At 46.4% G+C, this 21049-nt stretch overlaps 1 protein-coding gene across 1 annotated transcript in view; it reads left to right on the plus strand.

Moving 5' to 3' along the window:
• The window catches only part of KATNIP (katanin interacting protein), a 233456-nt gene that overhangs the window by 11175 nt on the left and 201232 nt on the right, over nucleotides 1-21049 (plus strand). The window contains exon 2 of the mRNA XM_060406218.1: nucleotides 7670-7725. Within this exon, the coding sequence (XP_060262201.1) occupies nucleotides 7670-7725 (56 nt within the window). The remainder of the gene's footprint in view (nucleotides 1-7669; nucleotides 7726-21049) is intronic.

Consider the following 21049-nt stretch of genomic DNA (forward strand, 5'->3'; position numbering starts at 1 on the left):
TGGAGCCCGGGGGAAGTCCCTCACATGTACTACCTTAGCCTTAAAATGGATGGAAATGGAGTCGGAACTATTAGGACTCCCAAACAGGTAATGAGTGGCTGACCCAGAGCCCAGCCTCTTAGCCACTGCACAGCATCCTTCCCAGGCTCTCATCTGATTACCAAGCCCAGCCGAAGAATGCACGGCTAAGCGTTTCTAAACCAAGCAAATGAGTGGAACGGTGTGCAGGTTATAAATAACCATTTCTAGCTGCCAGCTGCTGTTTAGGTTTGGAAAGGAAAAGAGGATCTTAGCATGACTTGTTTATCTCAGGTAATTTGGCAGTAAACTGGGCCCTGGGAATTTCAGTTCCACAGAAAATGCAAAGGAAGAGTGACAGGGATATTGTTTCGGGTGTTCAGAAAACAGGATGGAACTCAAAGGACCAGAACCAGCCTGGAGGTGCACAAGAAGAATTTGAAGAGGAAAGTGTGTCTCGGAGCCAATGTTTGTTTACTTGGCTCCCAAACAGTCATGCTCTTTGTCTAATAGATTTTAGTTATTATGATGAGATTTCCTTAAAGAGGTCTGTTTCCACCCACATGCACAAGAAAGGGTCCATGACACAAAGATGAGGAAATAATGGGAGGAGTGATTTTCCCATCTTCTGCCCTAGCTGTCTATTAGGTTGGAAACTAGAGGCTTTTTTTTTAAAGTCTTTATTGAATTTGTTACAATATAGTTTCTGTATTAGGTTTTGTGTGTTTTGGCCATGAGACATGTGGGATCTTAGTTCCCCAACCAGGGATCAAACCCACACCCCTTGCACTGGCAGGCGAAGTTTTAACCACTGGACCACCTGGGAAGTCCCAAGAGGCCTCTTTTGCTGGGCCCGTCCAGAGCACTGACATTTTTTAAATTGTTTGTCAACATTTAAAAATTAGAAGCTTTTTTCACAAACCTATGCTCCCCTGGAAGAATCTCACCTAACAAAACTGAGCCCACATTCCTGCCTGGAAACCAGCAGCTAGAGACAAACTGAGATTCCTCATTAGGCTGGGCAGGGGCTCAGCCCTGTCCCCACCCTGCCATTTTCCTCTGTCACACGTGTCTCTGCAGAGGCTGTAGGTGGAAGGATCAAGGTTCAGAAAGCTGGGATGGGGCTGAAGGCCAGTGGGGCTGGGGCACTCCCATTCCTGGAGTTGAAGGACAGGCAGGCAGACTGCCAGGTGTAGTGAGCACTGGATTAGCAGCTAGGCTGACAGGTTGCTAACCCAAGTTCTTTCTCTTTTTTGCTCTGTGACCTTGGGCAAGTTACCTTGCTTCTCTGAGCTTCGTGGCTTTGCTGTTGTGTATGACGGTGATGGTGGTCTAGTTGCTAAAGTCATATCTGACTCTTTGGCATCCCCATGGACTGTAGCCCACCAGGCTCCTCTGTCCATGGGATTTTCCAGGCAAGAATCCTGGAGGGGGCTGCCATTCCCTTCTCCAGGGGATCTTCTCGACCCAGGGATTGAACCTGGGCCTTCTTGCACTGCAGGCGATTCTTAATGGATTGAGCCATCAGGGAAGCCTGTTGTGGATGATAGGGAGTTCCGAGAACTGTCACCTGGGGAGGAACCTGGCAGTGGCAGATTCCCAGTAAATACCTGGAAATCATGAGTCCGACAACCCATCTGGACAGGTTGTAATCTTCCTTTCCTTTTATCTTTTTCCTTTCTCACCTTATCTAGCCATTTTATTTAAAAACAAACAACAACAACAAAAAACTTTACCCTCAAACAAGCAAGTCACCACCAGCCTACTGGCTTGGTTTAGAAATTATTTCAATGTCCAGAAACCGTATTTCATCCTTATTTTATTCTTATCTCTTACACATCACAGACTGATGTCTTGAAAGAAGTAGTTCAGCGAATTCCCTGGTCCAGTGGTTTAAGACTTCGAGCTTCCACTGCAGAGAGGGGCAGAAGGTGGGGGCGGGCTTGATCCCTGGTTGGGGAACCAAGATCCCGTGGTGCAGCCAAAAAAAAAAAAAAAAAGGCAGTGTGTCCTCCGATTGTGTTTTCTTTCAAGCAAGTTACAGGATCCCAAGGTCCATGGAGGCTTACTTTTTTTTCCCTCCCTTGCACCTTGGATGGGAATGTCAACAGCATTTTTCACTATGTTAAAAAAAATCTGAACCAGACCTTTTGGACATTTAATATTTTAAGTATATTCTAGTTTCTTTTTTTTTTTTAGAGTCCAAAATACATTTTTGTTGTTGCATTCTATGTATCATGTTTTCTGGGCTTCCCTGGTGGTACAGATGGTAAAGAATCCACCTGCAATGAGGGAGACCTGGGTTTGATCCCTGGGTTGGGAAGATCCCCTGGAGAAGAGAATAGCTACCCACTGCAGTATTCTGGCCTGGAGAATTCCATAGTCAGAGGAGCCTGGCAGGCTACAGTCCATGGGGTCGCAGAGTCGAACACAACTGAGTGACTCTCACATACGTCATGTTTTCTGACATACTAGTTAAATTACTTATGCCAATTCCAATCATAGTATGGTTTCCTTTGTTTCTTGCTCTTTAATTATTATTATTATTATTTTTTGGAGTTTAGTTGCTTTCGTGGTTGTGTTAGTTTCTGCTGTACAGCAAAGTGTTTTAGTTTCCTGAATAGGAAATATATCCATCTAAATCCTTCAAAAATAAAAACAATATAAAAAGTTTACATTGAGCAGCCACTGTTGCGCATGTGCTTTCCAGGTAGTTCTCAGTATAAATAGAACCAGTACAGTCTTATTTTCCCTCTTTCACAGAGAAAAGAATCATATAATGTCAAGTTTCTGCCTCTTGAGTTTTTCACTGAACATATGGCCATCTTATCAGCTTGCCATTCTCGCACCCAGTATTCCATTCCCTTGTGTGGGTCCAGCATATTTATTCAGCCGGTCCTCCGCTGTGATAGACTTATAGGTCACTTCTCATATTTTCCATTGCAAATCACAATGCAGGAAATACCTCGTGCATGCATTTGTTTCCTGTTTGTGGAGGTATTTCTTCCCGGTTGATTCCTAGAAAGGATATTGCTAGCTTAAAGGGATACTGCCAAAAGCCTCTCTGAAGATGTTGCCAAAATCCCCTCCACAGCGCCTGTATCATTTTATACGTCTCCCAACAGTACTCTAAAAGGCCTGCTTCCCAGCTCTCGTCAGCAGTATATTGCCACATCTCTGGATTTTTGCCAGCCCAATGATTGAGATGAAGTGGCATCTCAGTGGGATATTTGCCATTTAAATGAAATGACATAGATACATAAAATGAGAACAGGATGAGCCCTCGTATTTGGACAGCAGAAGAAATAAACTTCTTCAGGGATCGAACCCAGGTCTCCTACTTGGCAGGTGGATGCTAGATGCTTTACCACTTGAGACACCTGGAGAGCCCTCCTATACTGGTTTGTTTACGTGTATCAGTGGCTCTTGTCACCCTCCAATGGCAGAGTTGAGTAGTTGCACCAGAGACCTTAAAACTGCATGACTTTATGACCTATAAATTTTTTTTCTTTAATTTTATTCTCTGGCCCTTTATAGAGAAACCCTATTGACTCCTGACCTGGAGGAGTGAATGTGAGAATACAGGAGATGAAGCTGGTGCATAGAACCTGGCCCTTAGTAGGTGTCCCGTCCAGAACATTTAGCCTTCATCATATTGGTGCCCGATTCGTGCCCCGACCTCTGACAAGTTCCTTCTACCCCAAGACAAAAGAATAGAGGGAAATAATTACAATAGTTGTAATTTAGGGACTTCCCTGGTGGTCCAGTGGCTAAGACTCCACACCTCCCAAAGCAGGGGGAGCTGCATTCCCTCCCTGGTCTGGGAAATAGATTCCGCCTACTGCAACTAGAGATCCCACGTGCCATAACTAAGATCAGAAATCCCACATGTCACAACTAAGATGTGGCACAGCCAAATAAATAAATAAAAATGAATATGTAAAAAAAACCGTAGATCATAAAAAATTAAAAATAGTTTAATTAGAAATACATAAAGTTATATTTTGCATATGTCTTTTATCACATACCATGGATTTCCAAATGCACCAAATATTACACATGCACATAGGTCTACATCAGTGGGTATAAAATCTTGTGTCCTGGAGACTGTTCTTTATAAGACGTTTAAGGCTGTTTTTCAAGGGGAATTTTGACACTGATTTTCCCATGCCTGCCAACTTCAGAATCTAACATCCAAGGAAAATGCAACTTCCCTCTAAGTGGCAGCGATGAACATTATTATCTGCATCTAGAGCAAAGTGAAACTGAAGTGTCAGAATCTTCCAACCATTGAAAATTAATCCTAAGTGCAGATACAATCTCTCTGAAAGCCTACATGGGAGAATGGTGTTATATTTACAACAATTCAATGCAGTCTTTTTTTTTTTCTCTTTTCCCCAGGCCAACATCTGTTTTCTAAAGTGAGGTGCACATGTAGTATTTACATTTGGCCTTATTTATTGTTTTCTGGCTGCAGCTGGCAGGTCACCTTGCAAAATGTGGAGGAACAGCCCCTTCATTTCACAAGCAGCATATATTGATGTTAATGTCACCTTCTTCCCCCCTCCCTGAGTTGTCATGAGGGTAAAATGAGATCTTTTTGGAAGCTACTCAAAGGAGCTAAGTGCAGTAGACAGGCGCCATGTAATCTGGTTCCTCTGTCCGTGGGGAGAAGGAGCCGTCTCCACACTGAGCTACCTGGAGAGGAGAGGGGCTCAGTGATGTGAGGACAGAGGCATTTGATAACAAACGTGCATAATTAGAGTGAATTATCTTCACTGAAAAATAAGCAAATTATCTTCCAATTTAATGAATAAAGAATCTTCTAATTAACTCCAATAGAGAAATTTGCTTGCAAATTTCAGTGGTTAAGCTCTCTGTTCTTTGCATTAATTTTTTTTTTATGGCCCACCCTAATTTTCTTTATTGCTCTTTATTGGTATCACAGAATTTTAGAGGTGGAAAGCAAACTCATTAGGTGATTCAGCCTGCTTCTCATTAAAAAAAAAAATTTTTTGAAAGAAAATATGGCCCAGAGAGAACCTGTTGGATCCTGTGAGTTATCTAAGATCTCATAACATGCAGCAATCCCCTGGACTGGATCCTCAAGCCTGTGTGTGACCAGCACGTGAAGGGCCTCCGCCGGACTCTGGGGTCTGCTGTGTTCACCCTGAACCAGCTTTGTTTCCCTCCTGCTCCCAGCCCTTGTTGCGGGCTTTGCTTGGCTCTGCAGGCATCTTGCCGACTGCTAGAGCTCCCTGACCTGTCAGCCCAGAGCAACGCCAGCCTGCTCTGTCCCCTTCCAGCTCCCGGGTCTCCTACTACCTGGTGTGTCGTCCCTGGTCCACCTTAGGGCCGACCCAGAGGCCCTCAACCAACAGCCAGAGCAGGTGTGCAGAAGGGTTTGGAGGAGCCGTCCAACCTAGCTCCTGCCCCAGAGCATTAGGGATCAGAAGTCAGGTTAAAATCGACATGACAGCCTGGATCACCTGATCCCTAGATCCCAGGCTGTTTTTTTTAAATCAATAAACTTTATGGAGTAGATTTAGGTTCATAGGGAAATTGAGTGCAAAGTACGGAGTGTTTTCGTCTACCCCCTGTCCACCCATGTAAAACCTCCCCCGCCACGGGCATCCTGCAGCACAGTGGTATCTTTTTCTGGGCTTTTTTTTTTTTTAAGTAATTAATTAATTTTATTTTTAGCTGTGCTGGGCTTTCTCCAGTTGCAGTGCGTGGGTTTCTCCTTGGAGTGGCTTCTTTTGTTGTGGAACACGGGCTCTAGAGCTCACAGGCTTCAGATGTTTTGGCTCAAGGGCTTAGTTGCCCCAAGGCATGTGAAATTTTACCAGACCAGGGATTGAACCCATGTCCCCTGCGTTAGCAGTTGGATTCTCAGTCACTGGACCACCAGGGAAGTCCTTTTCTGGGCTCTTTTTCGTCTTTAAAACCCTAGGTTGTCTTAAGGCCAAAAAAAAAAAAAAAAAAAAAAGCAAACACACACACGAAGAACCTAAGCAAAGTAGGTGTCTGTGAAACACAAAGGCGTGCATGCTGTGGGTGTCAGATCCACTCACTCTGTCTTGTCATTCTCTGTTAATCTGTCCCTAAAGCCAGTGGCTGGTGGCTGCTCACACGTGGAGGTAGCCTTGCTCCAGCCCTCTCTCTTCTCTGTCTTTCAGAATCAATTTCAAATGTTAAGGGCTGGGATTCTCATTGGCTGTGATTGGGTCAAGGGCCCATACCCAGTGGAGCATACCAAATTCAGGGTATGGGGTCATGTACCGTCATGGTTGCCGCAGGACCACCGTGGGGATACAGAGGAAGAAAAGAGAGAAGGGAGCAGTCTAGAGTGTCATCATGAGCTCAGCAGATACCTCCAAAGATGTCTGCTATACCATGATACTGTATTACCCAGGGTCTCCTACAAATAGCTACCTCTTTTCTACATCCTTTTATGTATGGGCCCAAAGTTTGGCCAGTGCCACAGGTTCATCTTTGCACCTTTGCTTTTTCCCTTATCCTTTTTTTGGAAAGAGCCTCATCCTTTGACCTGAGCTTTTTTTTTTTTTTTTTTTACCAGCTATGAGCAGCTCTCTGTGTCTTAGTCATATGTGGACCCACCAGAAGTGACCACATGCAGAGATAAACATCTGGGACTTACCTGGCAGTCCGTGGCTAAGACTTCGTGCTCCCAGTTCAAGGAGCCCAGGTTCAGTCCCCTGTCAGGGAACGAGATCCCACGTGCCACAACTAAGACCTGGCGCAGCCAAATTAATTGAAAAGAGAAAGTCTTTCCTCTCTGACTCTGTCCACTTCTCTTGCGTCTCAATGAGTCATCACTCAGCCTTTTTGTTCCCACCTTCAGAATGCTCCTGGTTAATGGAACATGTGGTTGTGACCTTCTCACGGATAGCCACCCGAGAGTGAAGCTGGACAGTTTGCGAGACACTCTGACGATGTGCAGGGAGACTCCTGTCTTATGTTCTAAAACCAGAGCGATTCATTAATTTTCCATCAAGGACTCCTTTCATAACGGCCGCTTCCATCAAAGTTGTAAAAACTGCATTTGGAGTAGCATGTTTAAACATCCTGATGTCGATCTGTGAAATGTATGCATACCTTCAACGTTAGTCTTCTAGTTTTCTGAGAAAAGCAACAATTCTCTCTGAAATTGCCCCATTATGTGAAATGGGGGTGATTACTGCTAATTCACATTTGCACCAGCACCTATGCAGCGAGATCGGAGGTTTGGCGCTGCATATTGGCACGCACTCATCAAAGGTTATATGTATGCGCACGGTGGAAGGCATTTTATATAATTCCAAACAATTTAATAAAAATGTAATTTGACTGGGAAAAACTACAGTCTGTCGGCCCTTGCAAAGTGCAGATAATGTTCTAGATTAAAGAGCGGAGGTTTTGTTCATTATAGTCAAATAATGTGAGTGTGTGAATTACCATTTCATTGCCGTTGGTCTATTTCAAGAGTATGCCATTTTCCCATTATCATAATAGGCTACATTTTCTTAAAATCATTTGATTATGATTGGTCCCGTCTATTCAGTTTTGCAAATAAAAAGCTTTTTTGGTGATAAACTAGCTGTTTTAAAACAGCCTCAAAATCTCTGGTTTTGCTTTTGAACTGCTACAGGTCAGACTCTGCGAAAGGCTGAGAGAAGCCGGTCCTGCTCTCGGGAGAAAAAGGAGGTAAATGAGCCACTGATGAGGGCTGGTGGGAGGCAACTGAATTTAAAAGGATCTGAGGGAATGGGCTGGTGGTTTAAAGATCCCTGGATCTCCTTTTTTGAGTCTCTTGCTTGAATCCCTGACCCAAAGATAGTTGGCAACTGGAGTTATCAACCCAGTGTCACTAATAATCTCTTACTGAATGTATCAGTCAGTTATGGCTGTGTAACAAGTCACCCAGATTTTAGTGACTTGAAACAACTGTGGGTTTAGTTCATGATTCTGAGGGTCAGCCATTTGGGCTCAGCTTCCCCTAAAGATTCTGCTGATGGGCCAGGCCTTGCTGACCACAGCTGGGCTTTATTTATGCATTGGCCGTTAACAGCTGTGTCACCCTGGGGCTGTTGGAGCATCAGTTATGGTGCTTTAATTCTCCTTCAATGTCCTCCCCTCCTCCAGCAAGCTAGACAGGTTGATTCACTTAGGTTCAGAGATTCAAGAGTATAACAGTGGAGGACTCGGAAACTCCTGAGCCTTAGGCTCGGCACTTGAACGGTGTCACTTCTGCTACTTTCTATGCTTTAAAGCAGATCACAAGGTCAACACAGATTCAAGGGGAATGGGGAAATAGGCCCCAGTTCTTCATGGGAAGAGCTACAAAATATTGAAATATACCACATAACTTGAAACTAACCATTCTTGAAATTTTTGAAATTCAGTACGCTGAGCCCACTAGCACTGTGCTAGGCACCAGGGCTAAGACTAAGGGAAGGATGAGAGACAGTCCTTGATTTAGGGTGTGCACAGCACCGTTGGAAGGATGTGCCACGAGGTCATCACAATACAGTGTGAAAGTACCAATCCCGGGAGAGAAGGACAAAGGGTGGGATTTCAGTGCAGAAAAGGGATCGCCTACCTCTGCCAGTGGTATCAAGAAAGGCTGATGTAAAGGTTAACTCTTGAGAGTGAGTAGTTTTCCAGGCCAGATAAACAACATGGTCAAATGCAGAAAGATCGAACAAGGAAAGTTGCAAGGTCATTGAGCTTGAGAGGGGAAGTGGCAGGTAGGACCTGTGAATGACTGGAGGGCCCTTCGATCGAGTCCCAAGCCTGTGGGAGTTTACATTTGAGTCTTATTTAGTGGCTGATGGGAGCAGGGGTCTGAAGTCTTGGGTGCTCATCACCTATATCGACCAATCCTGAAATTCATCAACACTTCAGTACTCACACTCTTGACTGTAAACAGACCTGATTCCAAAGACAAAAGGAAACTTCTCAGGCTCAGATGCATCCAGGGGCTTAAACGGCCACAGGACCTGATTCTTCTCTCTGTAGCTTGTGGTGCTGCTGCTTCTGTGATGGCCTCGCCCCAGCCAGCTCTGAGGAGGTGGGTTAGGGTGGGCCTGCAAAGGACCCTGTGTTCTTGACTATGACTCATCCTCTCTCCTATTACCTCCTCTCTCAGCTGTAGTCAGAACAGCCAGCATGGCTTTCCTTCCTATATTATCAGCCTGCCTGGGATGAGGGCTTGGAGATAACTGAGGAACTTGGATGCTAAGAAGACTGCAGTGTCAGCCCCCAGTGGGCACTCCAGCAGCTGAACTAGGGTGGCTCTTCCCACTCCTTTCTGATGGGGGCATTTTTCTGAAGAAGTATCAAATGTGAGAGCCCTTTTGAATATACAGAGTAGAAATACTTTAGGTCAGGGGTCCCCAACCCCCAGGCCATGGACCAGTACCAGTCCATGGCCTGTTAGGAACCAAGCTGTACAGCAAGAGGGCAGCAGGTGAGCAAGTGAAGCTTCATCTGTATTTACAGCTGCTCCCTGTCACTCTTGTTACCGCCTGAGCTCCACCTCCTGTCAATCAGCAGTGGCATTAGATTCTCATGGGAGTTTGAACCCTACTGTGGAATGCCCATGCGAGAGATCTGGGGGCCTTATGAGAATCATCCCGAAGCCATCCTTCCCCTCATCCTCACCGCTCCCCCCATGCCACCCTGATCTGCAGAAAAATTGAAAGCAAAAGTGTTAATCCCTCTGTCATGTCTGACTCTGTGCCACCCTATGGACATCAGCCCATCAGCCTCCTCTGTCCATGGGATTTCCCAGGCAGTGGGTTGCCATTTCCTCCACCAAGGGATCTTCCCAACCCAGGGTTCCAACCCGGAGTCTCCTGCATTACAGGCAGATTCTTTACTGTCCACAAAATTGGCCCCTGGTGCCAAAAAGGTTGGGGACCACTGCTGCTTTAGGTGGTTTTTTTGGGCTGGTCTTAAAATTCACGATTGATTCGTTGAAAGAAAATATTTGCAGTTGTTTCATCTGGGCAATAAGATTATGGAAGTGGGTTTTTTGGTTGTTTGTTTTCCCCTTGTGTTTTATGTACTGATTTTTATCACGAGGAATAAAGTGAAACCTAAAAATGAAAAAAGAAAAAAGCAGATGTGCCTGTCTCCATGAAGATCCTTCCAGAAGCCTCAGGGTGGAGAAGCCAGAATGGGGGTGAACACTGGCCTGCAGGCACCTGGCCTCCCCCGATTAAATGATCAAGAGTGAGTACCAGCCCTCTAAGGCCAGGAATGAATTGTTTAAACCTGAGGCCCTTGGTTGCGTAATGACAGCATCTTATTTATCCATGTTAAGAAATTCACTGGAAAATGATGGTTAAGGCAGCCGATAACTAGCAGAGACACTTTCCCCTCCCCTCCTCTCTCTCCTTGGCAACAGGACTCCCCTAATTGCCACTCTCCTGGCTACTCCCAGCATGCCAGCCGCGGAGAGCATTTCACATCACTCCTCTGAAAAATGCCTGAAGTGAGGGAAAACAGAGAATGGGGTTGTTTATCACAACATCCAAGTTCAGTCCTGAAAGATGTTTAAAACGGTTTCAGGCCCTCTGAAAAAGAGAGCACTGACTTTCTTAACACGACTTTTGTTTGGTTAGAAAAACAAGAGAAAGAAACTAATAGCAAGCTGCCAGGACGCTCATCCTGTACATTGTAACATGCCTCTCCACCCACCTCCTCTTTCCGCATTCCTGCCCACGTTGTCTGTGAAGTTCGCACTTCCTGACTCTCTCTGCCTTACACAGGATGCCAGGTATAGCGGAAGCTTTGTCTCCATGAAAGGCAAGGGAAAGATAAGCTGGTGAGAACAAGCAGACAGGGTCCTGTGTCATGTTCCTTCGAGGCTAGGGTATACAGGACAGCACACACCTTGGCAGGTGGATGGGCAGTTTGTATCCTCAGTGGGGATTGGGTACCATCCTGCATGGTGGTGGGCCAGCGCTGCAAAGGGAGGACGAGAAGCTGTTCTCAATGAGCTTGCCAGGCCACTTTCAGCTCCAAAGTTGTGTTTTTTTTGGGCCCATACCCTATGACAATCTTTTAAAATTAAGTGTTGTTCTTCAGTCTCTAAGTTGTGTCTGACGCTTTTGCAGCCCTATGGAGTGTAGCCCGCCAGGCTCCTCTGTCCATGGAATTTCCCAGGCCAGAATACTGGAGTGGGTAGCCATGTCCTTCTCCAGGGGATTTTCCCACCCCAGTGATCAAACCTGTGTCTCCTGCTTTGGCAGGCAGATTCTTTACCACTGAGCCACCTGGGAAGTCCAGAATTAGCTGATCACATTCAAAAATTGAGAGATTTCACCAAAAAAATGCAGGCTTCTGGCTTCTCTGCAGAATGGAGAGTGGCAACACTGAGTCTTTCCTTGTTCCTGTAAGGCGACGGTGGGCATTTGAAAAACAAACAATTTAGGGCTTTCCTGGTGGCTCAGCGGTAAATAATCTGCCTGCCAGCACAGGAACTATGGTTCCATTTCCGATCCAGGAAGATCCCACATGCCCTGGAACAGCTAAGCCCGTGTGCTAAAACTACTGAGACTGCGCTCTAGAGCCTGGGAGCTGCAACTCCTGAAACCCTTGTGGCTTAGACCGTGCTTTGCAACAATAGAAACCACCTCAATGAGAAGCCTGCAAACTGCACCTGCAGAGTAGCCCTCGCTCGCTGCAACTAGAGAAAAGCCTACAGAGCAAGGAAGACCCAGCACCGCCAAAAATAAATAAGTAAAATTTAAATGTATGTGTATGTGTGTACAGATGTATGTTTGATATGCCAGGTCTTAGTTGCAGCATGTGGGTTCTAGTTTCCTAACCAGGGATCAAACCCGGACGTCCTGCATTGGGAACTTGGAGTCTTAGCCACTGGACCACCAGGGAAGTCCCTGGGTAATGACTTTTGATGAAGACCTGTCTTCTTTTAATGGGATCCTCCCTGCGCCACCCCCCCACACACACACCTGTGTGACTACAAGCAGGTATCAGAACCGGGCCTTGGGCTGGATGCTGGGATGTCAGCAGTTCACAAATATCACAGCATGTTTATATCACTTGGGAGCTTTTAAATAACCAGATTCTGGGAAGGATTGAAGGCAGAAGGAGAAGAGGGAAGCAGAGGATGAGAGGGTTAGATAACATCACCAGCTCAGTGAACATGAATTTGAGTAAACTCCAGGAGACAGTGAAGGACAGGGAAGCCTGACGTGCTACAGTCCATGGGAATGTCAAGAGTCAGACACGACTTAGCAACTGAACGACAACAACAACGATCCAGGTCTCTTTCCAGATCAGTTAAATCACAATCTCTGGGGGTGTGACCGAGGCATCAGAATTTTGTAATTCCCCCCAAGTGATTCTGACACGCAGCCATGGATGAGAACCAGCCTTTGTGTGTGTGTGTGTTATTATTTATTTTTAATTGGAGAATAATTGCTTTACAATGTTGTGTTTGTTTTTGGCATACAACAACATGAGTATACTTATGCCCCTTCCCTCTTGAGCCTCTCCCCCACCCTGCCCAATCCCACCCCTCTAGGTTGTTACAGAGTGCCGGGCTGAGTACCTTGTCTTATTCAGCAGCTTCCCACTAGCAATCTATTTTACACATGATAGTGTATATATGGGGGCTTCCCGGTGGCTCAGTGGTAAAGAATCCACCTGTGATGCAGGAGACGCGTTTGATCCCTGGGTTGGGAAGATCCCCTGGAAGAGGGCATGGCAACCCACTCCAGGATTCTTGCCTGGAGAATCCCATGGACAGAGGAGCCTGGTGGGCTACAGTCCAGTGGGGTGCCAAGACTTGGACCTGAGTGAAGCAACTGAGCACACACCCAATGTACATACGTCAATCCTAATCTCCCAGTTCACACCACCCTCCCCTTTCCCACTGTGCCCACAGATACTGAGAACCAGCGTTTTATACTTATTAAGTTCTCAGCCTGGGTGCTTCCCCACGCACTGCATGCCTGCACTTCCCCCGCCAGACAGACAAGCTCATAGCATAGCAGAAAAGCATAGAGGAGAGCCAGATCAAAACCCCAGCGGGTGTTGGAGGAGAGAGAGAAGACTTCCTGGAAGAGGTGGCTTTAACAGAGGCTTAGGAAGCATGACAGTCATTTCTGAAAGAATATTGCTTGGATGGCTGGCCTGAAGTCAGTAGCTACTTTTGAAGTAGCTGGTAAAAATATCCGCCACCTCTTCTCTAGCAAGGATTCACGGCTCCCGCCTGTGGAGTTTATGTAGTGTTTCTGGCCTTTGGTCATGAATTGTTAATGATTTCTGAAATCCTGGCCATTGTGGTTTACTCAAAAATCATTAGAAAGTAAATTTTTCATACAGTGTTAAAAATTTTAAAAAACAAACAGGAAAACATAGAGGAGGAAGAAGTATTTATTCATCAACCCCTTACTGATCAGGGCCCACAGCGATGGCAACAGAAACACTGTGGGGCTCGAGAGCACGGTGTTGAGGATACGCCCTGCTCTTACACAGAGCCACGGAGGCCCCAGGCCACTCTGTGAACGGAGCCCACAATGTGCTTCTGCTCAAATGCTTGTCCTGTGACCTTTAGCCTAGTTTCTTGACCCTTCTCACCTCATTTCATAATTCCCATCTTGGAGACTTGGTTTACAGAATCAAGGCAGTGATAAAGTGCCTAGCACTGTGCATAGTAAATATTCCATAAATGTTAGTTGCTACATAATTGTGATCATTCCTTAGCGTGTCTAGAATTTAACAGAGAGGCAGCCATGGCCTTGGATGGAAATGACAGCACAATTGCACTCAGGGCTGAAGGGGTCTTCCTTGCTCCAGGCGGACTGTAGGCTGATTCCAGGCTTCCGGGTTCCTGGCTGTGCGCCCCAGACAGGCAGCTCTGGGGCCCCCACTGTAAACCACTCTGAGAGCCTTCTGTGATAATGGACTGCCTCCTCATGCAGCTGATGGGAGATTCTGCAAAATGCCCCTGACAGCACACTCTTCTGCTGAGCTCAGTTTGTAAAGGACTGCAGAAGTCATTTAACTCAAGTGCCTAGAAAATGTTACGCCTTCCCTTTGCACGCATGTGTAAGTGTGCACATGCACACATACGCACACACGAGCACTTCCTGCTGTTAACAGAGCCTTGTGGTACAAGGACTAGAGACGCCTTTCATGTTCGCCAAGTAGAGGAGGAGACTGGGATCTCAGGGGGACCCAGCAAAGCAGGGAGGCGAGGATTCAGGGAGCCTCCAGGGACCAGGCTCTGGACAGCTTCTCTGTGTGCCACCAGGAGCACGCCTTCACTCCCCTCTGGGCCCTGGACCTGGTGTTGTCTTCATACTCCTCTCTTCCAGTTATTTCTTCTCCCGGCTCAGAGGCCAGAAAGAGTCTGATCAACCTGCCTAATCAATACTAAGCGGCAGAGACTCCCCTGCTGGTCCAGTGGTTAAGAATCTGCCCGTCAATGCAGTGGACCAGGGTTCGATCCCTGGTTGGGAAGATCCCACATGACACAGGGCAGCTGAGCCCCCACGTGCCCCAGCTACTGACGCCTGTGTGCCCTAGAGCCCCAGCTTCACAGCAGGAATACCCACAGCCATCAGAAGCCCATGCACCTCAATTAGGGTCTAGCACCCAATTGCCACAACTAGAGAAAACCATAGCATAGCGGTGAAGACCCAGAACAGGCAAAAATAAATAAGTGAAATTTAAAAAAAAAAAACCACTAAATACATTGAGGGGTACGATGCTCTTGACATTGGCCCCCCAGCTGCCCTCCCAAGAGACAACCATTGTAATCAGTCTCTGTCCTTCCAGAAATATTCTACCCTCTCTGCCCTTACCTCCACCCCCTGCCTTTTAACACAATGACAGCATGCAGTACATTGTTCTGGGTTTTTCTTTTTACTTAACAATGTGTCTCAGAGAATATCCTGTAGCAGCACATGTATACAAATCTCATCCATTCTTTTTTATGGCTGCCTAGTACTTCACTGTGAATGAACAGAAACCCAGTCCTTTATCTGACGTCTTTGGAGCCAAACGTGTTTCTAGTTTTTTAGAATTTAGAAAGTAGTATTATCTAAGTATAGCCCTGGGTCAGCATTCTGTAGTCAAATATATTAACATATCTGTAGGAAAATACGAATGTTCATACTACTACTAAGGTGGGATAAAGACTAAATTTCATGTCAGTTCAGAGCTAGTTTTGCTACTAAAAAATGACATTTATTTTTATTTTTATTTTTTTAAAAAATGACATTTAGAGAATTGTGAAAGTGAGAAAATGAAGTCATTCAGTCATGCCTGATTCTTTGCGACCCCATGGATAGTAGCCTGCATCAAGCTCCTCTGTCCATGGGATTTTCAAGGCAAGAGTACTGGAGTGGGTTACCATTTCCTTCCTGGTGGCTCAGATGGTAAAGCGTCTGCCTGCAGTGCAGGAGACCTGGGTTCGATTCCTGGGTTGGGGATATCCCCTGGAGAAGGAAATGGCAATCCACTCCAGCACTCTTGCCTGGAAAATCTCATGGATGGAGGAGCCTGATAGGCTACTATCTATGGGGTCGCAAAGAGTTGGACATGCTTGAGCGACTTCACTTTCACTTTCACACTTTTCTCCAGGGAATCTTCCCAACCCAGGGAGTGAACCCAGGTCTCTCACATTGTAGACAGACGCTTTACCGTCTGAACCACCAGGGAAGTCCAAGAGAATTGTGAACTTGTCCATAAATATATGACTTGTTGTTTAGGCTGTAAGCTGTGTCTGAGTCTTTTACAACTGCATGGACTGTAGCCCGCCACAGTTCCCCTGTCCATGGGATTCTCCAGACAAGAATACTGGAGTGGGTTGTCATTTCCTTCTCCAGGAGATCTTCCCGACCCAAGGACTGAGCCAGTGTATTACATCTCCTGCATTGCAGGAGGATTCTTTACCACTGAACCTCCAGGAAAGCCTAAATATATAACTAGTTCCCGGTTAATGCCCTAGAGAAGGAAATGGCAACCCACTCCAGTATTCTTGCCTGGAGAAGTCTATGGACAAAGGAGCCTGGTGGGCTACAGTCTATGGCGTTGCAAAGAGTTGGACGTGACAGAGTGACCGACACTTCCCGGTTAATGACTAATCTAGGCTATCAGGAGTCTTCTGCTACTATAAGAACATTCTAGAGCAGGCATCTCTGTGCAGATGTGCAGGTATAGCCAAAGGTTAACTCTTATAAGTAGAATTAATGGATCAAAGAGGTTGTGATTTTTTAAAATCAATGATCCTAATTTGTCTTGTAATGGTGCATGAGTGGGGCAGAGTTTTTTGTTCAGGACACCTTGTGGGATTCTGGCCAGATTCAAGTACAGCTGCCCTTAGCTGAGGCACTCACACTCAGTAGCCTCAGCTGTGGGTCCCTGGTCCTTTGCTTAGCGGGGAATGGGAGCAGGGTATTATCCTGAAAACATGGGGGCATGTCCAGCACCTCGATTTCTGAGTGCCAGATCTCCTGGGCCCTCGGCCCCAAGCACCTGTCGTGGCCAATTGCAGGAGGCCAGTGATTCTTCTTGTAAGTTTCAGACCCCGCCAGCCTGCAAACAGCAGACCCTTCCCTTTGCTCATTTCAGTTCTGTGTTCTTGCAGCTTCAGTCCTTCTGCGGGGATCGGGAGCTGCCTCTTGCATGTTTACAGATCTCCACTGCTTTGTTGAAAATGTTAAAAAAATTTTTTTTTAAAAGGAAGGAAGAGGGAAAAAAAGACAGTGGAAGCTAATGGTGCTGCATTACAAGAGCCTGTCCGGTGTGACAGCTGACATTCCAAATCTGTACTTTTCCTGGAATGAAGCCTTTTTGTTCACATTTCTGGGCAGAGAAGAGTGAAATTCATTTTACATCCAACAGCTAGTTGCATTCCCTGTGGTGAAGTTAGTCTTTCTGCTTCTTGTGGTCTTGGTCTCTGTAGCTTTGAGAACTTGGACAGTGGGGGCTCCGGTGACATGAACAGCTTCTGATTTCTGTAGGGGCAGGTCAGTCACATGGTGGGTTTAGAAGCAGCAGAGCCAAGTAGTTGAGCCTGTGAACCCTGGACCCAAACAGCCAGGATTCCCAGGCTCCTGCCGTCGCTCAGGCAAGATACCTATCCTGTCTGTGGCCTGACTTACTCTTCTAAAGAGTAGGAATATGGGCTTCAGCTGCCAAGGCGGTAGACACAGCTTCAGTCCCTGATCCTGGAGGATCCCACGTGCCTCGGAGCAACTGAGTCCATGTACCACAACTATTGAACCAGTACTCTATAGTCTGGGAACCACAACTACTGAGCCCACGTGTCACAACTACTGAAGCTTTTGCCCCCGGAGCCCTAGCTCAGCAACAAGAGAAGCCACCGAAATGAGAAGACTATGCACCATGATTAGAGGCTTCCCTGGTGGCTCTGCTGGTAAAGAATCCACCTGTAATGCAGAAGACCTGGGTTCCATCCCTGGGTCAGGAAGATCCCCTGGAGAAGGGAATGGCTACCCACTCCAGTATTCTGGCCTGGAGAATTCCATGGACTGTATAGTCCATGGGGTTCACAAAGAGTTGGACCCAACTGAGTGACTTGTGCTTTCCCGCCCTGCACAACTAGAAAAAAGCCGTGCAGCAACAAAGACCAAGTACAGCCAAAAATAAATAAATAAAATCATTTTTCTTTTATTTTTTCAAAAAAAGAGTAGGGATAGTATAGAACCTACAGTCTAGGGGTGAGGTAAGGATCCAGTGAGCTAATGTATGTAAAGTGCTTAGAATGGTGCCTGGTACTTACTAGGAGCTGGAAAAATGAAAATGGTTACATATCTTTGGATACATCCAAAGATGTACATCCAAAGATACACTTTGGATACGTGTTGAGTATTATAATTTAGGACTGGTATTGTAATTAGTATTATACTGAGGGCAAAATGGCCTGATTAAAAAGCGAATCCCTTCCGAGTCAGAGAAGGATGAGAACTCTTGCTAAGAAAAAGCAGGACACAGATTGGTCATTGTTCCTCGCCGCTTCAGTCCGATGGAACAGCACATCGTCCCTCTTGTGAGAATTACCTTGCCCTTGAAATCGCCAGCCTACTCCCAGGCCCCTGCCATCAGGCTGTGAGCTGCAGGAAACGTGTATGCAGCTGCTGAGCCTGTAACCCAAGCTGAACAAACGGCATGGCCAAGAATCGAGCTTCAAGAAGCAAAGAGAATCAATTTCTGATAAAGTGCCAGGAAGGAGATTGACACGTCTAAAACCTTCCTGGTATCAGCTGAGCTTCCAACACAAGATTAAATTTGAACAAAAAAACCCATCAGAGAGCTGCAATTTGTGACCAGAAGGAGATAATGTTGACAGCTTCTTCCCAAGTCAGGTTTGGATAAGCAGTGTGCCCTTCACCAGAGCATCAAAATTTTCTATATCCTCAAACCCTAGGGATTAAATTGCCCTGAGTCCCTTTACCTCTCCACCCCACCCCCCATCACTTTAGAGAATGCAGAATATCATGAGAAAAGAAAATGATACTATTCAAGTGAAGGAGGTTCCTGCAAATTACTGATGACAGGTGTGTTTCATGGTGAATGGGAGCCCACAGAACTGTTGCCCAGTCTGGGAACACCTCTGGAGAAGCAGGGCCAGGGCTGTAAGAGTGCCAGGCCCCCAGGGCTCCAGTCCTAAGTTACCATGGTTGACCGTAGGCACACCCTCTCTCCCTGCTCTGGGCCTCCATTTCCCCTGCAACCACCCCAGGTCTGTTAAGAGCCAACATCAACTTCATCAGGGCCCACAAGCCATGTCTCTGAGGCTCTGCTCAAGTGATAGAAGCCCTCCTCAACCCAGCTTCAGGGCTTCTCTGGTGGTCTGGGTGCCATGCAGGGGACACCGGTTCGATCCCTGGTCGGGGAAGATCCCATATACTGTGGAGTAGCTCAGCCTGTGAGCCATAACTAGTGAGCCAGAGTGCAGCAACTGCCAAAACCTACGTGCCTAGGGCCTGTGCTCCACCACGGTGAGAAGCCTTCTTTCTCAATCCAGATGCCATGAGTTAACTTTCCCCTTTTATAGGTTTACCTAGACAGATATAACACACTCTAACATCTGTTAGGCACCTTCCTTAGCCCTTCTTGGTTTCCTTAACTGTAAAGTGGACAGCGTTTGTCCTTCCTCCCCAGACGTCCAAGGGCTCAGTGCGGATGAGGAAGATAAACATGGGAAGCCCAGCCCCGCTCAGAGGATGCCCCTGCCTCTCACACTGGGCACTTTCTCTCTCCTCCCCATGGATCCTGCTGATGGTTTAGAACTAGAGAGGGTCCCAGACTCCTGGGACCACAGGGCTGGGCGGGTGAATGAGAAGCTGGGACAGTGACTGCCAGATAAATAAAAGCCTCAGTTTCCTTGCCTGATGACCCAAGATGGTCTGACACTGACCTTCCCCAGCTAAGCACTGTTAATGATGGCTACATTCCCGTTCGTTGTTGTTTTAGTTGCTAAGTTGTATCCAACGCTTTTGCAACCCCTTGGACTGTAGCCCACCAGGCTCCTCTGTCCATGGGATTTTCCAGGCAAGAATACTGGAATGGGTTGCCAATTTCCTTCTCCAGGGGACCTTCCTGACCCAGGGATTGAACCCAAGTCTCCTGCATTGGCAGGTGGATTCTTTGCCACTGAGCCACCTGGAAAGTCCTGTATTCCCCTTGGAGGCTGCTGAAGAGATTATATGCCCCTCCTCACCCTCTGCTATGTGTAGGAAAGTCCAAGAAAGTTCTCAGCTTCTTTTCCCAGGATGACTACTTTGATGGCCTTTTGCTGTTTCAATACAGAAGCCTAAACTCTTGCAAAAATCTCTTTGAACTGCCCATGCTCTGTTGATGCCCTGGGAGATGGCTTGAGTGATCAAGGGCAGGGAAGCTGTCCAAGCCTGACTGCTTTCGTTTGCAATCCTGGTTCTAACTCTTAATTTGCTGTGTGGTCTTTGAAAGTGAAAGTAAAAGTCACTCAGTCGTGTCCACCTATATAGTCCATGGAATTCTCCAAGCTAGAATACTGGAGTGGGTAGCCTTTCATTTCTCCAGGGGATCTTCCCAACCCAGGGGTCAAACCCAGGTCTCCTGCATTGCAGGCATTCTTTACCAGCTGAGCTTTCTTGGCACTTTACATAACCTCTCTGTGCTTCAGTTTCCATCTGCTGAATGGAACTGAAAGCATAGTACCATCTCATGGGGCTGTTGAGAGAATTAAATAATACATATGAAGTACTTAGAACTATATCTGTAAGTCCTGTTTAAAAGTATGTTATTATTTGTCCAGTCCCACTGCCGAGTCCCGTTCCAGAATGTTCCATCAGCTGGGGTAGCTGGGGGAGGTAGTGTCGGTGTAGTTCATATCTGCAGGCATTGACCTCAGTGGGGCTGGCTCCAGACATTTTTAATGTATTTTTGATTCCAGAACTAATGCATGCCAATTGTAGAAAAATAGAAGAGGCTTAATGCTATAAAAATTAGTCCTTATCCTACCACCTATAAAGTCACTATTTTTATTTATTTTTTTATTCCCTTCTCAGTTCAGTTCAGTTCAGTTGCTCAGTTGTGTCCGACCGTTTGTGACCCCATGGACTGCAGCACCCCAGGCTTCCCTGTCCATTACCAACTCTTGGAACTTACTCAAACTCATGTCCACTGAGTCGGTGTTGCCATCCAACCATCTCATCCTCTGTCATCCTTCTTCTCCTGCTTTCCATCTTTCCCAGCATCAGAGTCTTTTCCAATGAGTCAGTTCTTTGCATCAGGTAGCCAAAGTGTGGGAGTTTCAGCTTTAGCATCAGTCCTTCCAATGAATCTCCAGGACTGATTTTCTTTAGGATGGACTGATTGGATCTCCTTGCAGTCCAAGGGACTCTCAAGAATCTTCTCCAACACCATACTTGAAAAGCATCAATTCTTCGGCACTCAGCTTTCTTTATAGTCCAACTCTCACACCCGTACATAACTACTGGAAAAACCATAGCTTTGATTAGATTAGACCTTTGTTGGC

Source organism: Ovis aries, chromosome 24 (assembly GCF_016772045.2).
Source record: "Ovis aries strain OAR_USU_Benz2616 breed Rambouillet chromosome 24, ARS-UI_Ramb_v3.0, whole genome shotgun sequence".
NCBI classification, from domain to species: domain Eukaryota; kingdom Metazoa; phylum Chordata; class Mammalia; order Artiodactyla; family Bovidae; genus Ovis; species Ovis aries.